We start from the raw sequence: 19,717 nt of genomic DNA, 5'->3' as shown, positions 1-19,717 counted from the left end.
AAACAGCATCTGTGTGTATGTGTCTGTCTGTCTGTCTGTCTGTCTGTTTCTGTCTGCCTCTCTTTCTCTGTCTGTGTGTGTCTCTCTCTGTGTGTGTGTCTCTCCCACTGTGTGTGTGTGTGTGTGTGTGTGTTAAGATAAGGAAGGTGTCTTGGGTTGTTAAAACATCCAAGGTTTTAAAGAAGGAAATTGAATATGAAACTTCTTCATTTCTAAAAACTATAGCTTACCCATTTTTGCAAAACAATTTTGCACCAATTTTATTAAAATGACACGCACATTTACATACAATGTCTGAGGGAATATATTTCAAATGTTAATAAGTGATAGTTTTAGTTTTATTTTATACATTTATCTGTTTTTGAGCTTTCATATCAATTGTTAGTATTTTATTTTTAGAAGAAAGACAATATGTATTTTATGCTGATAAAAGGGTTTTGGATTTATTTAAATTTTGAGAATAAAATTAAAATAAAAATCACTGAATAATACTTTTGTGCATAATGTCAGACCGATAGGAGTTTAAATTTAGTTTTTCCATTTGGTTCTTCAGTGACAAAGATTCCTCATCTATAAATGTCAATGGTTATAGTTACCATCACTTCCTCAAATTTCATTCATAATATAAAAATATAATTAATAACTAATATACAACTGTCTTTTATCACCAAAAGGTAATGGATAGAAGTGGATTTCTGTATAGTAGTTCAAGACTACCATATGGAGATAAACATTTGTAGACTGTGAAAAATGTGGTGTTGTGAATACCAAACAAAGTTTGCGTGTCACTCTGCTTTTGATAGTCTATCCAAAGGCAATACTGTCTTAGGGGCATTCTCTCAGCAACTCTAAAACTCCTTCCTGAACTGTGTCCTACTTCCTGCCTAGCAGAGATGCTCGGGAAACAGATAAAACGTGCCCGAAGAGTATCAGAAGAGACAGAGTGCACAGCATACTCTCCAGAAGATGTACACAGGTGCTGAGTATGAGGGGAACTTAAGGATGGAGGGAATGAACAAGGGACCACTTCTAAAGACCACAAAGCAAAGAAAATGCCAATAATCTTTATTTTATTTCTTTGCCACCCACCTTTATCACCTTTAAGGCATGGATTGATCCAAATGGATTCAAAAGGTGGAAGAAGCTTCCAGCTGGCTGATAGAGAGTAGCTCTTGTTTCTGTGTACAGCACTTACGTCATCAGGAATCACAGCAGCTCTTCTTTATTATCCCGCTCACAGAAGGTTAAATGTAACACAGGGTAGGCAGATACCTTCAGGCAGTCATTGCGTCATTGAAAATTTGTCTTCAAATGAACCCAGTCCCCTCCTTGCAAGTGCCTGGTTTTAGCCCAGTGAGTGAGTTTATAATATCTGGTCTGTGAAAACAGTGCACCCTCTAACACTTTCACATAACTGAAACTTTTTTTTTTTTCAAGACAAGAGAACAAGAAATCTGTTTTCAATATCTTTACTCTTTCATAATGTGCAACAAGAACAGAGTAGTACTAAGAAGAGTCAGAACTAACACGAGAGATATAGAGGATGTTGCTATTTGCAAAATTTCAACAATTATCTTCTATAGGCCCCCAAATTAGCATATTTGTTAATCAAATTAATTAAGAAGCTTTTCAAAATAAAAGCAATGTTTTAAATAAATATATTCTTTCACAACCATAGAACATTTAGTTCTGTTGTGGTAATGAATGAACATTACATTTAAGAAGTTTATGAAGACATTAGGGTAAAATTATCTAGATATAGTTATAAGTATTCCCTAATTAGCCACTTGCTTGTGTGTTTTACTGTATGTTTTAACAGTATCCCATAGATGCTAATTAGCTAGCTCTCAAATCATCATAAAGACGTTATCTGACTTACAGAGTTTATGTCAGCTCAACAGGATATGATATTATTTTAGCAATGTCTTTAAATTTAGTACCCTATACTAAGTCTAATTCTTGCTAAGCACTTGTATCTGCCTACAGCTGGTAACAGAAAATGAATCCCATTCTTCCCTCAGGAGGATGAGGTCTTCCTGCAAACCTTGGAGTTCCACAACTGAATGTCACTGTCACATCAAGAGTCCATTTAGTGTGCGTCAGGGAACTGCCTGGTGGCTACCAAGTCACTGTGGCCACATGCTTAGTAAACATCTACAGAAACTTCCTAAATTTGATTTTATTTAATAAATATTTTTAAAGACTTTGCTAAACGAAGAAATTAATTTATCTTTCTAGAATTCTGATTTTAAAAGATTCTCTACTCACTTTCATTTCTTCCGTAATTTCATGACTTTTAGAATCTATATGTAATCTGTAAAACATTTGCTAATTTGATTTTCTTCAATGATAAGTTGTGCTCAGATCTCCAAGTTAAAGGACAAAGGCAGAGAGGTAAAATTAGCCACAGCAATGGGTCATAATAAATGTTCATTGGAATTCAGATTATTAACTGTCCCCACATGATCATAAAGATAAAGGATAAAGGAATAACTTACTAAAACCAATAATGTGACATGATATATTTTAAACAGTCTCTCTCTCTCTCTCTCTCTCTCTCTCTCTCTCTCTCTCTCTCTCTCTCTCTCTCATCTCTCCTCTCTCTCTCCTCGCTCTCTCTCTCTCTCTCACACACACACACACACACACACACACACACACACACACACACACACAAGCAGCCAAATACAGCTCAGCGTTTAAAACCCTGCTCCTAAGTTTTAACTTAGATAAATTAACTACAGGAAAAATACTGACACTGTGAAAATATATGTTTATGTGCAACACCCCATAGAGGGGGTCATTTCTGTGAACATCTGAAGACTGTAACAAAACCGGAAGACAGGAGCGAGAAACAAGAGTCCTCGACAGGCGCATGCGCACTGCCCGGGTCACAGCTTCCCGTTCTCCTCGCTGCTTTCCTTCTCCTCTATGGCTTCCAGGCTGCGCTTGCCCTTGGCCTCGGCACCGCTGCCAGGGCCTTTGCTCAGTCCACAAGACAAGCAGGCCAGCTGGATCTGCTTCATGTTCTCCACGGCTTCGTTCTTGGCGTTCTTCAGCAGGTCTCCTTGTCCCTACAACGGACAGAAACAGCAGAGAAGAGCGTTATGCGCCAGGCTCACGCAGTGCCAGTGCTTCGTTTCCTAAGAGATGCCGACAAGGGATGAGACAGACCCAGACCTGGGCGCTCACGTTTCCAGGGATGCACACAAAGTTGTTTTTTGTTTGTTTGTTTGTTTGTTTGTTTGTTTCCCCAGCATTATTGGAGGACTTGGCTCTCTGTCCTGTAACCTCGGGCCTGAAGACAATGAGGAAAGGTGTTCTTCCGTAAAACTGAAAACTAATTGGTTCTTCAGAGAAAACAGCGAAGCGTCTGGTGGTGGAACGCACCTGCCTCGTGCCCCCCGAACTGCTTTCATACATTGGGTTATCCCCCACAAACTTCCGCTGGTGCACTGCTAGCTTTTCACATTCCTTCTGAGCTTTTCAGCATCCCGAGGAAAACGTTCCTGTCTGGCTAGTGGAGAGAAGTCTCTCAAGGTACCACATTCATCGGTCAATACCGACAGCGCACGAGGATCACTGGGACCTGCAGGCTGTCGTTTGCATCAACGTTTCAGAAAATGGTTCCCTGCTAGTCTTAAATTTTGACTTGAGTTTATTATTACGGTGTTTAAGTGCATGCACTGATATTAGCTCAGGGCCCGGAGGACTACAGAAGGGTGCAGAAGTGGGCTGTGTTTCTGGGGTGCACAGACAAAAGAGGAAGTAACTACCCCCTCCTCCTGTTCTCACAACAGTGAGACCCTGAGAGCTGAGGGAGGATGGTGTGGGAGGATGCAGGGGCTGTGAGGCCCGCGGGAGCATTCTATAAAGCAGGGGCTCACTCAGGGAGGGGACAATTGTCTGTTAAACAACGTAGTCCATGACGAAATGCCACCTTTCTTTAGCTTTATGAATGTCATTTTTCCTAGAGTGTGTACAGACTCCCTGCTAAAAATGCCTAAAAAGGTTTATTTCCTCAAGATGTAGTCAGTAGCCGAGTCTAACCTGTTGGGGTGATGGCTACGTCCTTGTTACAATCCCTCACAATAAGTAGTGGCTGCACTTTGCCTACGATTTGTGTTAAACGGACTGTCTTCAGTAAGCTCGGCCATGGACCAGCACTCCCGGAGCCTGGATACATGAACCTTTCTTGTAAGGAGAAGTGATGAGATTATTTGACAGGCACAAGGTCACAGTCACCTAGGGACAGAGATAAACTAAAGCCTTGACTTTCCTCTCTAGGCCCAGGGTCCCTTTCCACACACCATGAGAATAAAATCCTCAAAGACCAATAAGCAGAGACTGCAGGCTGAGGCCTGTCAGTTGGAGGTACATTTCCTGGGGGAAAATATTCACAGTGTTCCTGGAAAAGTCTCTTAGCAGCATGCTAATGAACGAAGGCCCTTCTGGCCCCTGAAAGTTGAAGCCACTTATAATTTATAGACTGCAACTACTAGGCACAGATATCACAACACATAAAGGGCCTACTCTGTGCAGATAACCGTTCTACTCCAATCATAATCCCTCATTCAGTTGTCACAGCATCCCAGGAGATGGGTATTTTTATGAAGCTCAGTTTACCCATTATCAAACAGAACCCCAGAGTAACCACTTTTCCGTGTCGCATAGTTGCTTGGCAGTGTGTCTGCAGTTGGTTCAAGGATCTGTAGTCTTCACCACTTCAAGATATGGCCTCTTTCGAGAGTAAATCATACACTCTTCAAAGTACAGTGAAGCCACCTACCCACTGTTACCCACGGCAACCACAGAGACCGAGAAGAAAATGGTCTCCCCCGTGACACTGAGTGACAGGATGTGGGACCAGGAATACAGGATACAGTAAGAGCCCGCCTCCCCTCACCCCCTATGGGGGTGGGGGTGGGCAGAGGAGAACATCAGAGTGCCTTCCAGTTGCAATATGGGCCACTTTGTCATCTGCTAAGATAATTAGAATGTCTTTTGGCCTTCCTCGCAGTTCTAAGATTGAAGAAAACAGGTTGGACGTCTGTTTATCATTTAATGGTCACAAATAAACTGTTATAAAATGACCTGGAAAGCAGTTAGGCTTTTCTGGTGCCATCAGAAATAACTTGCAACTATCTTACAATGGAGGTTTGAGGAGCATGTTTAAGATGCATCTACAAGAACCAGTTTTGAAGGGCATACATATTGACAGCGTTCTTAAAAATGGAACACTATATTAATGATGCAACTCCGCCTAAAATCATTTTCATGGCTTTACTTTAGACTTAGTTTTGAAATGATCATCAAACACCTTATAAGTAAAGTAGCATCTTTTGTGTCAGTAAGACAAAAAACATGAAACACACAAAGCTATTAGTCGTGGTGGTATAAATGCATAACACACTCGCATGCCTGTTTCTACAGCAGGTTATGAAGTGCATATTAATGAGCCCACTGTCACTGCCTCAGTACTGAGAGGTGGCATCCAAGCCTAAGTACCAAATTGTGCCAGTTCTGGTGAACAGAAGTCAGTCTCTCTAGAATACAATGGCCAGTTGGAGAAAAACAGTTTGTACCAGTGCACAAGAATACAGCGACATCATCTCCTGGTGATGCAGGTGGTGGCATACACTGGCAGAAGAAAAACAAACAAACACACACAGAGCTAAAATTACTAGCAAAGGAAGGGAGAAAATTAAAAGGCTATAGAGAGATTACACGGGAGAAGGGGAAGGAGACAGCTACAGTCAGATTGTAAAGTGAGTGAATGAGTAGACGATAGATGATAGATAGATAGATGATGGATGGATGGATGGATGGATGGATGGATGGATGTTGGGTTTAATTGTTTAAAGGAGATAGTATTAAGGTAACTTTGTTCTGTGGTTCTCCTCCTCTCTCCTTTGGATATTCCTAATTAAGATACTGGAACCAGAAGAGAAATTCAGTTTCTTATTCTAGAAAATCTTAGAGGTGATGTGCGTTACTAAGGACTCCATCTTAGCATTTGTCTTTAGTGGTTTTTCTCATTTTGTGCTCAGAAATGTCTCCTAACAAGCTAGCCGCACCTCTCTTCACCCTGTCACAAACATCGCTGTCTTTGTAGCATTTCCCTTAAGCTATATCAGGCAAAAGGCTCTTGTACAGTGTGTATTTAAGACTCATTCCAAGAAGGCATTTTAAAGAGTGTTTTGATGCTATTCTTTTCAAGCAGGGGTCTTGGAGGAAGAAGAGAAAGTGAAATGTGGGGGGGGGGGGCTTTATTTCCTTAGTGCTTATACATTAAGGCACCTCTTGTACACTAAAATGAATCTGGGGTTATCGTGCAACTAATGCACAATTTGACCACAGAATACTCAACTTGAATGAAACATCAAGGGGCCACTCCTCTGCTATCAGAAAGCCTGTGGGAATCCACGGCTCAGAGGGGAAAATGAATCCAGGGGAAGGTAAGAGTAGCACAGAGTATCCCGGCATGCTGATGCTGATGGGACAGCAAGGAGGACTCCTGGGAGGCGCACACTGCTCATCAGAACACTCCACCATGGTTATCTGTCTCCTGAATATAAGGCTTCACAGTGATTCCAACAAACTGAGAAAGTAACAGTCGGGAACATGAAATTTCGCAATTGATCATCACAAGAAGTTGAAGCTAAAAACTAAAGACAGCTGAAGTATATTTAAAAACGAACATTAAACATCCCTTGCCATAGCCCTTGAACTACACTAACGGCAATTAAAGTACTTGGCCTAGAAACCAGGAAATACCCAAGAGGATTTGAACTGTAAATATGGCTACTGTTTCACAGCATTGCTACTTCGAATCATTCTAATATCTTAGTTCTTATGATATCTTCCTACTCTTTCATTCACTCATATCTCATAGGTCTGTGATTCAGAAGCTGATTACAGTCAATAAAAATGCTACCAGGATGTTAAACGGTAGCCAATATGACTCGAGAACTGAGATACTAAGCGTGAAATGATGTCTCATTATCTCATGACACCACACCCATGAGGGAAGCAAGAATTCTAAAACCAAATCCTCAGTTAGTCACATGTTTTCATAATCTATCAGAAGATATTTAGGGCTTTCTCTTTTTCCTATTTCTCTTGCCAAAAAAAAAAAAAAAAATGCAGTCTCCTCCAATGTCTGAGAATAGTTTTGGCTGCGATCTAGCCGACTCACTCTCAGAAGGCATCTACGGCTCTTTCACACCCACCCCTCCTACAAGTGGCACCTCCCTCGTGCTGTTAGTTCATGAGTGCAGAGGAAGATGCAGTGGCTTTGTCACACGTGAAGGAAATGTGTGGGTGTCTCAGAGCATTACCACAAATATTTAAGGCAGCTAACTGGGACTCTGGGAACGGAAAGACCCTCACACGTATACAGTGCCACACACAAAGAGATGAAGCTTCTCTCTAAGCTGTGTGCAGGTCTCTGAGTGCACATTCATTCAGTTGCAGGCAGACTGGCTCCCTTGATATTTTTTCCATGGGAGAGTTCACATGCTAGGAATCTCCAGCCCCTAGACTCCACTGATGGAAAACCTGCCCACAGAGACCACAGTGGCATAGACAGCATGGTTCACTCCACCTACTGTGTGGCAGATTGGTAGTAGGCTCATATAGCCATTACTAATTCAGAAACCATAGGTCAGGGGGGTCTCTATATTACTTAAAAGAGGTTAAAAAGCTCAGGAGATGGAAGGAATTCTTTGAGTTAAAGGTTTAAGTAAGGATAGTAAGGATAGAAGGATTAGGGAAAGGAGAGGGTAGAGTGTGGGCTAGCCAAAATTAAGGATACATAAAGTCTTATGGGAATCCAGTAATCTTAAAGCTAATTAAGAAATATGCCTTTAAAATGAATTTGAACAGAAGTACCCTACATGAGTGAACAATGCTGCTCCCCCAAAACATGAGCTATTAAATAAAAGTTTCTGTGCCTGGCGTGGGATACCTCCCTTGGAATCATTGGTCCGGGAAGACCTGGAGGTCCCCCAAATAACAGGGGCTACTGGCCTTGATCTTGATTGCTGTAGTGGTTTGAATAAAAATAGTCCCCATAGGTCCATAGGGAGTGGCACTATTGGGAGGGGTGCCCTTGTTGGAGTGGGCGTGGCCTCGTGGGAGGAAGTGTGTCACTGGAGGTGGGCTTTGATGTCTCAGATGCTCAAGCCAGACCCAGTTTCTCCCTCCTCTCCTCTTCCTGCTGTCTGCTGATCTGCATGTCAAACTCTCAGCTCCTTCGGCAGCACCATGTCTGCCTGCATGCCGCCATGCTTCCCACCATGACAAAAAATGGACTAAGCCTCTGAGCTATAACGTTGCCATGGCCATGGCGTCTCTTCACAGCACTGGAAGCCCTGTGACAGTAGCCTACTGTAAGTAGATGGTGACACCATGCTGCTGAAGACACTGTTCACTTTGGATGTAGGCCACAGAGAAACCAACTTCCACAGACCAGGAAGCTCTCTCCCCACTGGCCAGATCATAGTGCCAGAAGGTGCATTCTCTTGGGAAAGAAAAGACAGCAGTGGTCTCACCAAGTGCTGGACCCTGTGTGCTATAACACTGACCGGCCTGCAAGAGGTGCCCACTGTACAATAGTGGCATAGCAGTTATGAGGGTAACAAGCCGATTTCTGATTGGATAGAACGCTGCCTCCACAGGAGCAATGTCATGTCTGGTTCTATCTACCTGGGAAGAAGCCCAGGGCTGAGGAGATCACAAGCCCTGTGGACTAACCTACTATTGCTATTTTGCTAAATGCTCAAGCTATCAAACTGAATTCCAATTGTTTATGTTTATGCTGACAGATTTGTGCTGCTCTCAACTTTGGTCAGAAAAGTTTCTTTTGGTAATGGGTCAGAGTTAATGCAGAGATTAATAATGGGCCAAAATATAAATTATAAATAACTCTGAGTGACCAACAGCTAGTGCATCATCAATATCAACATTTCTCATCTAAGGTTCAGGCAACATCATGGAATAATGGACAGAAAGAATATGAGACTGGACAGATGGGAAGAAGAGCTGTGGGATGCACACGTCTGACCATGACGTGGATGCTGCACACATCAGTTCGCAACAGCTGTGGTTACAATTTCACCTGTCAAAATCCTGCATGAAGAGAAGGGAAGCTATTGGCCTCTGATGGCTCCTGAATGAGAAAAAGTCAACTCCTGTTTAGAGACATGTCCCAGTGGACGGTCCCATACCCAGTGCCCAGGGACAGTACCAAGTGTGTTCAAGGGGTTGCTAATAATATCAAAAAGGAGGACATGAGGCTGAGAGGGAGGGGGTGGGGCAGTATGGAAGTTGGAGAGAGGTAATGGTGGATGGATGCAATCAAGACATTTTTATAAAATATATGAACTTTACAAAAATTTAAAAAACTAGTATTAAAAATAAGTCAAAATCATCTTTATCAATATCCTTCATTTGAGAAACTAAAACAACACACATAAATGCTTTAATACCAGAATAGATGTTTTTCTCTTCGATGGCGCACTCCTAGTGTGTTGCTGTATTTGGAATGTTGCACGAAACATGGTCGGGATTGTTGCTCCCCGGAGTGAAATTTTAACTGGGTAGGTAACGAGGAGGACGTTTGCAAGAACTACAGGGCACCAAGGAATGGTTATTAGAATGAGTATAACTTAATTGCGAAAAAAAGGAAGTTCTTACCTAACTGAGTTATCAATGTTCAGGTCACTTTTCAGAAGCATGGCAATGGTTATTAGGGACATTCTACTTGTCACTGAAAAAGTTGAAATACTTGTAAGGCCCATGTTCCGTCCTATCACCATGACAAGAAGAAGGTTGACTTTTTTAGCTCAATGAGCCTTGGATTGATCCACATTGACCATACATCAATCATAGTGGAGTACGTGAGCTATCATTTTCAGCTTAGCTTTGGCTGTTTTTCCTTTGAACTCTGATCCTCAAACAAATGACACATTGCTTTGTCAAACTATTACGCTAAAATGTAATCTACATACTTTGTTATTTATTGTTTAATCTCTTTTTAATCGCATACTTTATAAAACAAAAAGATAATTTCATTGCTCATCAATACATTAGATTTTTTATTATTAATTTATTCTTGTTACATCTCAATGTTTATCCCATCCCTTGTATCCTCCCATTCCTCCCCCCCATTTTCCCATTATTCCCCTCCCCTATGACTGTTCCTGAGGGGGATTACGTCCCCCTGTATATTCTCATAGGGTATCAAGTCTCTTCTTGGATACCTGCTGTCCTTCCTCTGAGTGCCACCAGGTCTCCCCCTCCAGGGGACATGGTCAAATGTGAGGCACCAGAGTACGTGAGAAAGTCATATCACACTCTCCACTCAACTGTGGAGAATATTCTGACCATTGGCTAGATCTGGGAAGGGGTTTAAAGTTTACCAATACATTAGATTTTTATTAAATATTTTCTTTGATAATTTTACATGTATATAATACAGATTACTCTCATCATCACATAGATTCTTTTATCTCCCTCCTACCCCCTGTCTATTTCCCCTTGCCCATAAACCTCTTTCTTATATTCCTGTCTATCTGTTTTATTTCGTGGCCGACTGAGACCTACCTGGGTGATTACGGATTTGAAACTGTACATTGGAGCCTGGTAGCTCAGCAGCAGCTATACAACTAGACAATGGCTTCTCCTCCCCAAGAGTCAATAGCCAACAGTGTAAAAGTAAACTAGCAGAGCACATGAGCTCTTTCCCCACCCATGACTAGTTGCTGACCAGTCTCACCCACAGTCAGTGCAAGTAACTACACCTACTTTGAGTTCATGACTGCAGTGGGTATGTCATGCCCAGGTGATGGCATTTCACAGGCACTACCCTCATGACTGCAGTGGGTATGTCGTGCCCAGGTAATGGCATTTCACAGGCACTATCCCCATGACTGCAGTGGGTATGTCGTGCCCAGGTGATGGCATCTCACAGGCACTACCCCCATGACTGCAGTGGGTATGTCGTGCCCAGGTGATGGCATCTCACAGGTATATCCCCATACTCTCGCTCTCACATTTCTTCTATCCCCTATTTCACAATGTTCTTTGAAACTCTAAGTTCTTTATTTAAGTCCTCAACAATCACCTATTCTTCATATCTTGGTTAGCCATAGTCTCTATATTTACTACCATTCACTAAAAAGAGAAGATTCTCTGATTAAGGGTTGAGGGTAGTTTTTGTCTATGGGTATAAACACAGACAGTCAGAGGAAAATTTGGTGCTATGTTGATTTTATTAAACAATTGTTGCAAGCTTCCCACTTAGGCCTCTGACCTCCTTGGGCATGGGTTGTTGATGGCATCTACAGTACTACTCACAGGACTCCTCCTAGGGTTCAGGCCTCAAATTCAATCAGAGGATAGTTGGTTGTACCCATAACAGCTGTGTTATTCTTTTATAAATGGGCACGTCTTGACTGGAAGGTTGGTTTTATAATTCACAGAGTTTATAACTGAATAAGACCACTGATGTCTCTTCTTGGCTACCTGCTGTCCTTCCTCTGAGTGCCACCAGGTCTCCCCCTCCAGGGGACATGGTCAAATGTGAGGCATCCCCCTCAGGAACAGTCATAGGGGAGGGGAATAATGGGAAAACGGGGGGGGGGGGGGGATGGGAGGATACAAGGGATGGGATAAACATTGAGATGTAACAAGAATAAATTAATAATAAAAAAATAAATAAAAATAAAATTTAAACAAAAAAAAAAGAAAGAAAAAAAAAAAAAAGACCACTGATGTCTGTTCTTGTCCTATATCGTACCTTCTTGCACTTTGAAAGTTAACCAGTAGAGATTGGGATGTAAAGAATTCAAACTGCAGGACAAGCAGGTAACTTATATTCCTAATCCCACTACATGGGAATAGCTCTGAGACTGGCAGAGATACCAATGTAAATGCATAGAGAGGCCTCATGTTGGCCATAGATTTTCTGTGACTTATTATTAGAGGCCACTCTTAGTATAGCATGACGGAAGATTGCAGAACGCCTTATGTTGACCCATACAATGACCAGAAAACTAGTTTTAATTGTTCTGTGCATCCCGCAAACATCATACAATTATAATGTTTGAACTGTACAATGCTTGTGAGAAATTGTATTTTCATGACAAAATAACCAGACACTGATGCTAGATCATACCTGACAGGAATCATTCCTCTCAGGATGATGGACACTGACATCCTGCATCCTCCTAGCTCCATCCCCAGATGACTCTGTTGTTGTTACTCATCGGATTTGGACAGCTTCCTGGGCAGCATTGTAGAAAACATCTGATCCAATTTGGGCCACCATTTCAATCTACCACTAAGCCTGGAATCTCTCAACATTTAGAAACTAGACCACATATAATCCCTGGCTTGCTTAGGCATTTTTTTCCAATCCTTTTGGTCCCCTACCAAGGTATTGTTCAGCCTGAAGAAACCTTAAGAGAAAGATGCCCCATTCCCTCTAAGGAGGTGGGGGGTCGTATAGGTTTCTGTTTGCTCTCTTGGTCTACAAATGCTTATTCTCATTGGGAGGTGGTCATAAGTCATTATTGGTCTTATACAGAGAAAAAACTAGATGAAATTCAAAAATGTCTCTCTTTTCCTTTATCTTGTATACATAGGTAAGGATAGAACAAAAGGTAGATTATTGAACCTACTCCTTAACTCAAAGCATTAATTGTTGCTCATAATGAAGATTATGTCTAAGTCATTGGTATAGCATTTAGTATATTGATACAAAACATGGGCATGCCAAATACTTGTCAGATTTTAGCATGAGAATATATATCCTAAGTCTAACAGATAGATATGACTCTATTGATATATGAGGCAAAATAGTTAAATAATGTCTTCAAAAGCCTCAGAGACACACAGAATATGGCATTTAAAGATGTTTTTATAATCCAAAATTTCTTTGACAACAAGACAAGTTAACTCCTGACAACACCCAGCCAACCTCAAAGAAGATGATGAGCATCAAAGAGCCCTCTTACAGAGATGGCTTCAAGTGTGGCAAACAAGCCACTGGGCAAAATATCCTCGTTCCTGCCACAAACAGAATTCTGCCTAAAAATGGGCAACTTAGATGCAGGCAGAGTTGATGGCCACAATCTGCCAAGACAGAGTAAGCAAGTCCTCAATAGTTCCTGCCTTGTGAATAAGTCTGGAGGAGAAAGCCAGAAAGCAAAGATGAGACTCCAAAGTTATAGAGAGTGTTGGGTGACTGTTCAGGCAGTAAACTGCCTGAGTCAATTTGTTCATTTTGGAAGCTGCTAACTTGCACTCTTGGTTAACTCAGGAATTTAAGTTTTATTCCTTCTCAAGTCTCTGAGGAGCACTGAAGGCCAGATAGTATAGTTTTACAATCAAGTTTAGTTGGTTAGGGGATAAGATCTTAGATCAACATAAAGAAGTTAAGTTATTAGAGTTGTTTTTAGGATAGATATTGAATTTCATTCAGAAATTTAGACCCAACAAGACAGGAAAGACATTTACTTCAAGCTGGACAAGTGCGAATAGCCAAACTACTGTGAATTTAACATATATAGAACTCATGATTGTCACAAGGTTCTCCCTGCTGTATGCACTTTGTTTTATACATGTGTAATAAAATAAATGTATTTTAAAAATAAAATACACAGTTTTCCAACTTAAAAAAAAAAAAAAAAAGTAAGAAAGTTAACCAGTAGAGCCGACAACACCAGCTCAAGTCCAGCCTGCAAGCGAGCTGTGTGGTGGTGTCTTTACAATCAGGTGTATTCTCCAGTTGCCTGACAGCAAGAGGTTTGACCAGAGCCTGCACTGTATGGGGGACTCTGAAGCCTCCCCGACCAACAACTGCTATGGAGGAACCCCACAGCTGGCACCACAGCTGGCACCACAGCTGGCACTGCCAGCTATCTGTTTAGTAGTCCACTGCTCTAGGTGTGGGATTAGCTACCTCTGCAGACTTCCCCTATATCTCTGTTTTCATTAGTTTGGTACGTGATAGAATGCTTCAGTGTCAACAGTGACAGTGCCACCCACTTCCTAAGTAAGGAAATTACTCACATTTTACTCCAGTAATTGACTCTAGCCCCAGGAAGTCCAACACCCTCTTCTGGCATCTATAGGTTCCAATACTCATGGTCCACAGACATACATGAAGATAAAACACTCTCAAGGTAAATTGAAAATAAATCTTAAAAAGGATGCCATCATAAACCCTAATGGGATTTGATTCATGATGGGCATCAAGCACGACTTGGAAGGATGCTGCTGACGTGCTCATCCATCACTCCATCCTCGGATACCATCTCTCTTTGCAGTAGCAATGAGCCCTAATTACATCCCATGCCAGTTGGCCTCCAAAGACGGCAACTCACATAATTTGAGAAGAGCCAGAACTCTGACAACGGTGAACCTTGAAAACTAAAGGCATTTTGGCAGTGACACAAAGGATTCGGGGAAGGTTGGGAAGAAGACATCGCCAAGAGTAAAAGCAGGGTGGCAACCCTACTTCAACCTGGAGAAGACTCATTCTCTGTTTAAGATGTACCTGCACTCATGTGGAGGCTTTATTGGGGATCCTCAGGATGTGTCACCCTCCTTCGCCCCCAACAGCTGACTATCTCATCACTTCAGGGCTACAGGATTGTATCATACACAGAAGGGTTGCTCACTCCATGGTAAAGATATTTTTTAAATGGCTATTTCTTTCAGAACAGGAGAAAGCACAAATGAACTGAAGTCCTCTGTCAGCAAAAGGAGTTAATAGTGAGCATCATCTTCCGTGACAGACCTGCTGCAGTTCTCAAGATTCCCTGTGACGGGTTCCTTCAAGGGTGCAGCATTTGAAAGGCCATCTGTGTGCTGTGGGCAATGACTGCAAGCCTAATCCACTTACAGAAAATGTCAACAAAACTGCTTCAACACCAGTGAGCTGAATAATAGAAAACCCTAAGCTAAACTGGAAAAATATGATTCTGAAAGCCTTATGAATTTCAGTTCCCAGCGTCCTGAGAAGGCTTCCACCGTTCTGACAAAAGACCCATTCAACCGGATGACAGAAAGCATGGCTTGATGATGCCCCGCTCTCTACTCTGCCTCTCATGCTTATATTCCTCTCCTCTACGTTAATTAATCTAATAAGAAAAGACAGAAGATCGAGGATCACCTCTGCAGTTCAATAAAATTTCAACAAACTAGCATTGTTGAAGAGTTCCAATATCTCAGATGACCTTGCATTGCCAAAAAAAAAAAAGTCCTTGAAATTTAAGTTCATGCAACCTTTTTGGTTGCCATATGATATCACTGGACATCCTGGAGAAGCCACTACTGCAGAAACCTTAACTCTAGTAACTCAAACTATTTTCATCTCCAGAGACTCACTCATAACAACTTGAGGGGTGTAGGATGCTCCAAAGGTCAGAGCAGACAAAGGCTGGGAAGGTCCTTACTAATATTACAAGAGTGTGTTTTTAAAAATGCAATCTGATGTTTTCTGTGTGAGGTTTCTTTTTAAGAAGTTTCTGATTACACAGCTCTAATTATTGGTATTTGGTTGCTCGTCAAAAGGCACTTCTGAGAAAGTGCTAGAATAAGAGTGCAGATGTGAAACCAAAGGCCCCCAACAAGGTGGACTGACCTCAGCTTCAGCTGCTTCGTCCCAGCATTGTGCCATGGCTTCCAAAAGCAAACTGGTATGTGTGTGTGTGTGTGTGTGTGTGTGTGTGTGTGTGTGTGTGTGAGAGAGAGAGAGAGAGAGAGAGAGAGAGAGAGAGAGAGAGAGAAGAGAGAGAGAGAAAGAGACTGAGCCCCCTGTTCTACAACTTCAAAGACACTTCCATGCCACTTTGCAGTGCTGGCATCCTACAGTCCTAGTGGCACTACTGAGTCTGGTCTAGACATGTCCTTTCACTGAGGACACCCATGCTTCAGTCTCTACAACTGATGCTTTCGTAGACTGGATATTAGCACGTATATGTAGTCCAGGCCTATTCCCAGAACTGGAAAGCACCCGTTCCTCCTGGCCTGAGTCCCAGATCTGTGTAAATTGGAGTTGCCAGGAAGACTTGCCAGAGGGGTGACTACAATATACTGTTTACCAGAGGGGTGATTACAATATGCTGTTTGCTAGAGGCGTGACTGCAATATACTGTTTGCCAGAGGGGTGACTATAATATACTGTTCACTAGAGGGGTGACTTCAACATACTGTTTGCTGCAGGGGTGATTGCAATCTACTGATCACCAGAAGGGTGACTGTAATATCCTGCCCCTCGAGTGACTGAGGATAATGCAGCTCCTTGTGAGTGCTCTGCTTCTTCATAAAAATCAAGCTGAATCTATGGCCAACTTGGCTTCCACATCCACGGCCGATTGGAAACCTGGTCTATTATGAGTGTTTATTCTGCTGTCTCAAATCCACCGGGGCATCTGGCTAAACACCAAACCAATGGCCATTCCCAGGAAAGGCCTATACCCATTCTCTGCAAACTTGAGATCCACTAAAGCTACAGATCTCACACTCAAGCTGCCCTCAACACAAACTGAAGTAGTGCATGAGTGTGTGTGTGTGTGTGTGTGTGTGTGTGTGTGTGTGTGTGAGTTAAATGTTTTCAACCGTGTACAAAAGTGGGATGTCTAGTAAATGTTAATTTATGCTTGGTCATTCAGGGTCATTCTGGCTTGATAATTCATCTGTCACTACATATGTTTGCTCCACTCTACATATCTCTAACAAACAGAATTCTTCTACTAATTAATATCGATGAGTAGATCTTAATATTCAGACACTGTTAACATCTGCTATACCACACACATAAAATTAGCCTAAGTGCCACATAAAATCTTCCACACTGTTATTTTTTTTTAACCCACATCACAAAGCAAAGTTTACATAGCACTAACACCTTGGAAGAGAATTCCCCCACTCTTGGTGGACTCCGAAGTGACAAACACTGTTGGGGTAAACAGCAAGGTCACAGCAGTGAGTGAGTACCACCTCTGAGGAGACTTACACTTCCCAGCCTCACTCCTGATGACTTTATAGATTTGCACCACTAATGCATATATATGTGTCAAAACATTTCTTCTAAATTTCAAATACCATCATTCTTACCTTTTTATTCTTAAATCAACTTTATAAATATATATGGCTGGGGGGAAAAAATCACCATACATTCACAAAACCTACAGTTTTGTGTCATCCCCATGCCTCCATAATCCTTCCTTCTATGCAGGCCTCTGAGCTCTTCCCAGAATAGATGACTGTGAAAAATGAAGCTAATGAAGGCAGTGGGGAAGGATGCTCACATTCGACTGACACGACAGTAGCTGATATTCCTTAGAATTTGATATGTGAACTAAGAAAACAAAAGGAGAGTAACAGGAAGTTTCAATTACCCCTGTAGAAAATCAGGAACTCTCTCTCTGAAAAGCCTTGACGATACTCTCTGTAGCCACAGTTCCATTACAAACAGAACAACCTGTAACCCTTCCTACTTCACCTCTTCAGCACAAATGTTAAGGGTGTCAAAAAAAAAAAAAAAACATGGAAAACCACATAATTTTATATCTAACTACAACTACACATAATATACATAAATGTAATCACATATGTTTTAAATATATGCTAATATGTATGTATATACTTTAAATGAAGTTATGTCATTTAGAGCCATAATGCTTCCCTCAAGAGCTATAGACTAACAAAAACCCCAATACCAAGCATGAGAATCCTCCTTTTGAGAGTTTTTCCAAGTAGTCCAAGAACTCACTTTGTAGACCACGCTGGCCTCAACTCAGAGGTCGGCCTGCCTCTGCTTCCCAAGTGCTGGGTGTGCGCCAACCATATGAGCCTTCAAACAACAGCTATTTAATTGGACTTAAGGCATACTCAATAGGGGGGAAATCATGTCTGGCACTATAAATCTAGCCAACCACCCTTGGCTAGGGATGTAAAAAGCTGAGCAGCGGAGGTCAGAGGTGAACAGCGGAGCTGCACAGAAGGATGAAATCACACCATGCAACAGATCCACTTAAGAGGTTTAATAGGGAGATACAGGAACCATCCCTAGAGACACACATGGAGAGAGAGAGAGAGAGAGAGAGAGAGACAGACAGACAGACAGACAGACAGACAGACAGAGACAGTGAAAGGTAGAGAAGAGTTAGAGAGGTAGAGAAGGAGAGAGAGGAGAGAGAGAGAGAGAGAGAGAGAGAGAGAGAGAGAGAGAGAGAGAGGAGGGTCTGTTCTTTTCTATGGCCCTGGGCAGGACCACGCCCCCATGGCAAGTAAGCAGTGACATCACAGGTAGGCAGACTGTCGCAGAATCCTAACAAGGGAGGTTTCCAGTGTGGGGTACCCCACCCCTAGATGAAGAACTACAATCAGGTCACAACTGCTGAGAGAGGGAACATTCGTCTTTCCTAGAGATGAGTCCCCTATATGCTTATCTGATATCAAGTGGTCTGTGACACTAAACAGACTCAGCAAGGTACATTTATATTTTTTATTCATGCAAATATCTGGATCTATATGTACAAATAATAATTAAAGAATAAGAGATGATCAGTTTGAAAGGGAGCGTGGGGAGTAATATGGGAGACACTAGAGGGAGGAGAAAGGGGGAAAGAATGTAATTCTATTTTAATTTAACAAAAAACGAGAAAGAAAGCAACACAAGCTGACTTTTGAGCTGGGATGCACTGCACAAGCAGGGCTTCTCTGAACACGTTCACATGTGGCCAAATCAGTAATAGGCCAGTGGCCTGTGAGATGGACACACACCAGGTAGGATTCAGAAAAACCAATCTGATTAACCCTTTCAGAGAAGTGGGAAGCTCAAAGAGCCTTAGCCAGTTGTCACAAAATTAAAGGAAAGAGGTGTGAAGCAGAGCCCTCCTAAGGCCACAAACCAAGAAAGAAATCCACTGGCCTCCCCTCCCAAGGGAGAGGAAAAGAGTGCACTGGCCCCAAGGCACTTTTGCAGAATGATTGGCCTTGAGGTTCCACCCAGGAGACCTACTATATGCATGGCCTCAGAGTCTCACCTAAAGACCACAAGCAGCCTGTGTCCCAGTAACTCAAGAAAAAATGTACTAAGTGGGAAGGGACAAGGCTGTTGCCTTTTTGCTCACACTCATTGCCTAGTCAATAACAGAGGGAAAATGAGCTTTGAACTGTGCTGCTGCCACACTGTAAGGCTTCCCTGGCTGCTTGGAGAGAAAGCCACCTTATTGAAAGGGATAGACAGAGTGGAGCTGTGCCTGCTGGCAGCTCCAGGAAGAACGATTAATAATCTCTGAATTGGCTAAGTGACCTTAAGAATGCCACTAGCTCTCCTTTTCTGGGAAGCATGGGATTTAATGAGAGCTTCTTTGAGTTCTCCTAGCATCCTAAGAGTTTATTAATTAAAGCTTCGTTTAAAGGTGCTGTGTTGGAATTCACTTAATTATGTGAAACACAAAAGACCAGAGTGGAGAAGAAGATAAGGAAGCAATTAAGTAGGGAACACCAGGATGCTGTGGGACCACACAGCAAGGACACCTGCGTGAGAGTATGTTGGGGGTGGGAGAAGTGGGATGCCAGTGCAGCATCCTGAAGGCAGCATGTGTGACAACCGAAGTTCAGGGGAGGAAGGGTGGAGGATAGGGTGGTTTTCCTGCATGCTTGAGTACCTGTGTGCCTGCGTGCATGCATATAT

At 42.2% G+C, this 19,717-nt stretch overlaps 1 protein-coding gene across 1 annotated transcript in view; it reads right to left on the bottom strand.

Annotated features, from left to right (window-relative positions):
* Positions 1 to 2,618: 2,618 nt before the first annotated feature.
* Positions 2,619 to 19,717, bottom strand: part of Plcl1 (phospholipase C like 1 (inactive)) — a 306,702-nt gene continuing 289,603 nt past the window's right edge. The window contains exon 6 of the mRNA XM_051153833.1: positions 2,619 to 3,074. Within this exon, the coding sequence (XP_051009790.1) occupies positions 2,892 to 3,074 (183 nt within the window). The 3' untranslated portion in view covers positions 2,619 to 2,891. The remainder of the gene's footprint in view (positions 3,075 to 19,717) is intronic.

Source organism: Acomys russatus, chromosome 12, assembly GCF_903995435.1.
Source record: "Acomys russatus chromosome 12, mAcoRus1.1, whole genome shotgun sequence".
NCBI classification, from domain to species: domain Eukaryota; kingdom Metazoa; phylum Chordata; class Mammalia; order Rodentia; family Muridae; genus Acomys; species Acomys russatus.
Note: the sequence above shows the minus strand (reverse complement) of the source record. Positions and strands in the feature narration are given on the sequence as shown.